This window comes from Arachis stenosperma, chromosome 1 (genome assembly GCF_014773155.1).
Source record: "Arachis stenosperma cultivar V10309 chromosome 1, arast.V10309.gnm1.PFL2, whole genome shotgun sequence".
Taxonomy (NCBI): domain Eukaryota; kingdom Viridiplantae; phylum Streptophyta; class Magnoliopsida; order Fabales; family Fabaceae; genus Arachis; species Arachis stenosperma.
This window is the reverse complement of record NC_080377.1, coordinates 130,628,908-130,635,119: the sequence shown is the minus strand read 5'-3', so window position 1 is coordinate 130,635,119 and position 6,212 is coordinate 130,628,908. Positions and strand designations below refer to the sequence as shown.

The 6,212-nt window shown below is 39.7% G+C and overlaps 1 protein-coding gene and 1 non-coding gene across 2 annotated transcripts; one reads left to right on the top strand and one right to left on the bottom strand.

Moving 5' to 3' along the window:
- Positions 1 to 2,098: 2,098 nt before the first annotated feature.
- On the bottom strand, positions 2,099 to 2,202 carry LOC130952565 (small nucleolar RNA R71). The gene has a single exon (XR_009074749.1). It is a non-coding gene; the product is annotated as a small nucleolar RNA R71 (small nucleolar RNA).
- Positions 2,203 to 4,591: 2,389 nt separating this feature from the next.
- Positions 4,592 to 5,298, top strand: LOC130934919 (uncharacterized mitochondrial protein AtMg00860-like). The gene is made up of 2 exons (XM_057864441.1): positions 4,592 to 4,667; positions 5,009 to 5,298. The coding sequence occupies exons 1-2, from the start codon at positions 4,592 to 4,594 to the stop codon at positions 5,296 to 5,298; spliced, it is 366 nt and encodes a 121-aa protein (XP_057720424.1).
- Positions 5,299 to 6,212: the final 914 nt, after the last annotated feature.

Sequence of the window (6,212 nt, the reverse complement as noted above, 5' to 3'; positions counted from 1 at the left end):
TCCAAATTTTGTACTATGACTGAAAACATGTTTCTTAGGCCTTTAATTAAATTACTAATTTTTAACCCTCTCGTATTACCGTCGTGATGCGTTTGTTGAGTGATCTCAGGGTTATAGGGATGGAATAGCATGGAGGATGGAGAGGAAGCATGTTAAAGTGGAAGGAACACAAGAAATTCAATATTGGAGTAGCCGGTTCCGATGCGTACGCGTGGCTGAAACGTGCGCGTGACCAGGAGCCTCGTCCTCCGATGCGTACACATGGCTGATGCGTACGCGTGACCAGAAGCTTCGTCCAAGCGATGCGTATGCGTGGCTAATGCGTACGCGTGACGAGCGTCACGTGCTACAATAAAGGGAATACGCTGGGAATAATTTCTGGGCTGATTTTGGCCCAATTTTAAGCTCGAAAATGAAGACAATACGCTAGGGATGGAGCTGGGACACACACTTACACTTAGACTTACACTTTAGTTTTGAATGAGTTGGGAATTCTAGAGAGAGAATCACTTACTTCTCTCTAGGATTTTTGGTTTTTTTAGCTACTTTCAATTGGATCTTGAGAGAAACTATTGCCACATTCATTTCTAGTGATTTTCTTTATAGTTTCTTCTTTAATTCCCTTAGTACTCTTGTCAATTTGGTTATCTTGAACTCATAGTTTGGATCTTGTTAACTTTGAATTTTATTAATGCATTGAGTTATTTTCATATCCTTTGTTATTGCTTGTTTTGTTATTGTTAGTGGTAATTTGAATTGAGTTATTTTCTCGCTTTTATCATGTCTTTTATCTTTACTCACCACGTGTTTGAAAAAATGTCATCTATGATCATGGAGTAGATTTTCTTGCTTGGTTTGGGGTTGAGTAATTGAAACTTCTTGAATTATTATACCTAAGTGTTGATTGGTAATTGAAGATTGCTAATTAGCTTGAACCTCACCAACTCTAGTCTCTCTCTATGAAGTGACTAGGACTTGTGAGCTAAGATTAATTGTGTTCACTTGACTTTCCTTCAATTGTTAGAGGATAACTAAGTGAGAGCAATGATCCTTTACCATCACACTTGGGAAAGACAATGAGGATAGAAATTTCGATTCTCACCCCTAACCAAGACCTTTTAAATTGATTAATTGTCAACTCTTGCTAGTTATCTATTGCTCTAATTTCTAGTTATTTATTCCTCTTGTTCTCAACTTCGAAAATCTCTAGAAAATCCTAACCAATAATGTGCATCTTGTGTCAACTCCTAGGGAAAATGACCCGGGATTCTACTCCCGGTTATTGATTTTATTTGTGACACATATTTTAACTTTGATTAGTAGAAATCTCGTCGGTTAAGACTATACTTTGCGACGTTGATTTGGAAAAACCCTTTTTGGTAATTCTTGACCGACATTTATCCGCTATCAAGTTTTGGCGCCATTTTCTGGAAGTTGTATATGTGTGCCATGTTATTTGTTGGTGTAAATATGCTCATATTTGAATAATTACATCTTTTGTTTGTGTGCTAGTTGGTTATTAGTAGTATTTATTAGTTATTTTGCTTAATATATCTTGTTGCCATGAGCTCTATGTTTCTTTTATTGAATAACACATTCATTGCTGGATCCGAACTTAGCCCCATTTGATCCCGAAATTGAAAAAACTATGTCACACATTAGGCGAGCTCGGCGTCAGTTAGCCTCTGAAGGTGGTGAAGAGGTTTCCACCAATTCACCAATCTTACCCGAGGTTGAATCCGAAGCGTTATTTGAGGAAGAAACCAACTCCTCTTCCACTGATTCTATTAACATCTCTTCCGTTGATTTAGGTACCGATACTATGGCCGCTCCTAGAAGAGTTACTCTTAAGGAAGCGGGAGCTCCGTATTTTACTCTCCAACCACCTCAAGTGCATTATCTAGATTTAATGCCGATTTTGAGCTCAAGGCTGGGATGATCAATCTACTTCCTAAATTTCATGGTTTACCCGCTCAAGATCCTATAAAACATCTTAGAAACTTTCAAGGTGCTTGCTCAACCCGAAAATATTGTCACTAATTAGGATTTGCTTAAAAGGAAATTTTTGGATAAGTTATTTCCACCGGAGGTCACGGATAAGTTGAGGAAGAAAATCTCTTGCATCATTCAAGATGAATTGGAAACTCTCTATGAGTATTGGGAACGTTTTAGGAAGCTCCTTGATTCGTGCCCTCACCACATGATTGACGAGTTGGTGTTAATTAACTACTTTTGCCAAGGCATGAAGCCTCAAGATAAGGTCCTTTTGGATGCTTCGAGTAATGGCTCTTTGACAAAGTACAAAACGGCTGAGGAAGCATGGCAACTTATCACCGATTTAGCCGAATCTACCCAACATGCAATGTAAAGGAATAATCATCCCAAGGCCATTGCGGAAGTTTCTTCTAGTAGTGAGTTCACCCTCACCAAGACTTTGGGAGAGATGACCAATATCATCAAGCAACTCTATCTCAATCAACAATAACCTCCACCTCCTCCACAACAAGAATGCCAACAAATAGTTTCTCAAAGAGTGTGTGGAATTTGTGCTTGTTACTCTTACTATACCGATGAATGTCCAAATCTCCAAGAGAACAATACCTTGGTAGCCACCAATGCTTATTACAACCGTCCAAATCAAGGGTATTATCAATAAGGAGGTAACTATAATCAAGGATGGAGAGACAACTACAACCAAAGAGGAAGAGACAATGGTGCAAACCAAAGGTGGAACAATAACTACCAACAAAATTGGTATCAACAAAACCTTCCTTACCAACAACAAAATCAAGGTCAAAGATACTAACCACCTCACCAAAGGCAAGCACAAGTGCCTCAAATCACCCAACCAGAAGTCCCCCAAATTACTTACCCTTCTTCTTCCTCCAACCAAGCTCCCGCAGATGATACCATTCGCACTATTCTTCAAGGACGAAAGGAGCTTCAAAACACACTTAACTCTACCTTCACTGGTTTTACCTCTGCCCTCCAAGATCTTATATCACGTATGCCCCTACCCTCTACCTCCAATACCCAAACTTCAAGCTTTAGTGTACTTTCCTCTCAATCCTTACCTAACCCCAAGGATGGAATCAATGCCATCACTTTGAGGTCCAGCACTACATTGTAAGAGAGGAGTCTCAAGGAGTCAAGCTCAAGAAAAGTCACTCAAGATGAAGATGTTGTTGAGATAGAAGATGTTGAAGATAAGGATAAGGTACAAGAGGCGGTTGAAGAAGAAGTTGCTCAACCAAGAGATGGAGTTTCTAAGGAAGAAAATGTTTTGAAGGAGGCTATTCCAATTCCTTTTCCACACTTAGCTAGGAGGACCAAAAAGCAAGTGGAGCTAGATCCCAATATGGTGGATATCTTCAAAAAGGTCCAGGTAACTATTCCAATTTTTTATACTATTCGCCAAGTTTCAAAGTATGCTAAGTTTCTAAAAAATTTGTGCATGAACAAGGAGAAGATTTATGATCTAGAAACTATTCCTTTGGGTAGCTTAATCTCCGCTTTGATGGGTGTTATACCGAAGAAATGTGGTGATCCTGATCTTTGTCTAGTTACTTGCACTATAGGTGGTATACAATCTGTTGATTGCATGTGTGACCTAGGTGCCTGTGTTAGCATTATGCCTTTATCTGTTTATGATGCATTGAAGCTTCCACCATTAAAACGGTCGGAGGCCCATTTTGTTTTGGCGGATAAAAGTATAATCTCTGTGGTTGGCATTGCGAAAGATATCTTGGTGAGCATCAAAGGGTTGACTTTTCCAATTGATTTCTACATTCTTGAGATGCCCCCTAATGACTCCGGAAGACCATCATTTATCTTGTTAGGGAGGCCATTCCTGAAAATCTCCCGGTTTAAATTGGATGCTTTTTCGGGTACATACTCCTTTGAAATTGATAGAAGAGCAGTGAGTTTTAATCTTGATGAGGCTATGAAGCATCCACTGGAGGACCATTCTATCTTCCAGTGTGATATGATTGATGATATTGTGGCTGAAGTCTACCATGATACAGTTGATGAGAAAAACATGGTTCAAGGTGCAAGTGTGGGAAAACTCCCTGAATATGATGAAGACACCTTACCACCTCCAGTGCTACTGGATAATCAAGTGCCAAGTCATGAGCTAAATATGGAATTGAATCTACTTCCACCACATTTTAAGTATGCCTATCTTAAAGAAAATCAAAAGCTCCCGATGATCATTGCAAAGGAGCTTACTTCCCAACAAAAGGAGAGACTGCTTAATGTATTGCGCAGAAACAAGAAAGCTATTGGGTGGAGTTTGGCGGATATAGTTGGTATAAGCCCTCAAGTTTGTGAGCATCGCATTTTTCTAGAGGAGAGAGCCAAGCCTATACGTCAACCTCAAAGGCGGTTGAACCCCACAATTTTAGAAGTTGTGAAAAAAGAGGTGACTCGACTACTAGAGGCCGACATTATCTATCCAACCTCGGATAATGAGTGGGTTAGCTTAGTACAAGTGGTTCCGAAGCAGTCCGGCATCACCATAGTCAAGAATGAGAGTGGGAAACTCATGGCCACAAGGGTGCAGAATTCATAGAGAGTTTGCATCGACTACATGTGCTTGAACTTGGCCACTCGCAAGGATCACTATCCACTACCATTCATCGATCAAATGCTTGATCGCTTGTCCGGTAAATCACATTATTACTTTTTAGATAGCTATATAGGTTATTTTCAAATCCATATTGCTCCGGAAGACCAAGAGAAAACCACTTTCACATGCCCTTTTGGAACGTATGCATACAAAAGGATGTCTTTTGGTTTATGTATTGCACCGGCTACATTTCAAAGGTGCATGATGAGCATCTTTTCGGATCTTCTTAAGCACTGTATAGAAGTATTCATGAATGATTTAGTGTTTATGGGGATTCTTTTAACCTTTGTTTGGATAATCTTGATAAAGTATTAGAAAGATGCGCTAGTTCAAACCTCGTGCTTAACTTTGAAAAATGTCACTTTATGGTACAATAAGGTATTGTTCTAGGTCATGTTGTTTCTTATACTGGTATATATGTTGATCCCGCCAAGGTTGATATTATTTCTGGTTTACCTTACCCTTCTTCTGTGAGGGAAGTCCGTTCTTTTCTTGGTCATGCAGGTTTCTACCGGCATTTCATCAAGGACTTCAGTAAAGATGCACTACCACTTTCCCGTTTGTTGCCAAAAGATGTAGAGTTTGACTTAAGTGAAGAGTGTATGGAAGCATTTGATAAGCTGAAGAGTTCCTTAACCCAAGCTTCTATTGTGAGAGGGCCTGATTAGAGTAGGCCGTTTGAGATTATGTGCGATGCATCTAACTATGCGGTAGGAGCGGCGCTTGGTCATCGTGAAGGTAAGGATCCCTATATTATAGCTTATGCTTCTAAGACATTAGATGGTTCCCAGTCTAACTATACTACCACTGAAAAAGAGCTTTTAGCAATTATTTTTGCCTTGGATAAATTCCGGGCCTATTTACTTGGAACAAAAGTGGTAGTATATTCGGACCATGCGGCGTTGAAGTACTTGCTAGCTAAGAAATAAATAAAGCCAAGGTTAATCCGTTGGATATTGCTATTGCAAGAGTTTGATTTAGAGATCAAGGATAAGAGTGATTCCCAAAATTTAGTGGCAGACCACTTGAGTCGCCTAGAGCACTTAAAGAGTGACTCCGCTCCTATCAATGATGCATTCCCCCTTGATAGCTTGCAAGCAATATCCGAGATAATTCCTTGGTATGCACCCATCGCTAATTATTTGGTTGGTCACAACTTTCCTCTACATTTCTCTAAACATCAAAAGGACAAGCTCAAGAGTGACTCCAAGTATTACATATGGGATGACCCATATTTGTGGAGATGTGGTGCTGACCAAATAATTAGGAGGTGTGTTCCACAATCCAAAATTTAGAATATCCTGGAGGCGTGCCACTCTTGTGAAAATGGTGGCCACTTTGGCCCTCAAAGAACTGCAAGAAAAATCTTAGACTGCGGATTTTGGTGGCCCATACTCTTTAAGGATGCAAATCTTTTTTGTAACTCTTGCCATCAATGCCAAAGGTTTGGAAACATATCCAAGAGGGATGAAATGCCCCAGCAACTCATGTTGTTTGGTGAAATTTTTTTTTATGTTTGGGGTATTGACTTCATGGGTCCCTTTCCAAACTCGAATGGTTTCTTATATATTTTGTTAGCGGT

Coding starts and splice junctions, on each gene's coding strand:
- LOC130934919 (XM_057864441.1), top strand. CDS start 4,592: ATGTGCTTGAACTTGGCCACTCGCAAGGATCACTATCCACTACCATTC. Junction 4,668..5,008: donor AATGCTTGATCGCTTGTCCG/GTAAATCACATT, acceptor TGGTACAATAAG/GTATTGTTCTAGGTCATGTT.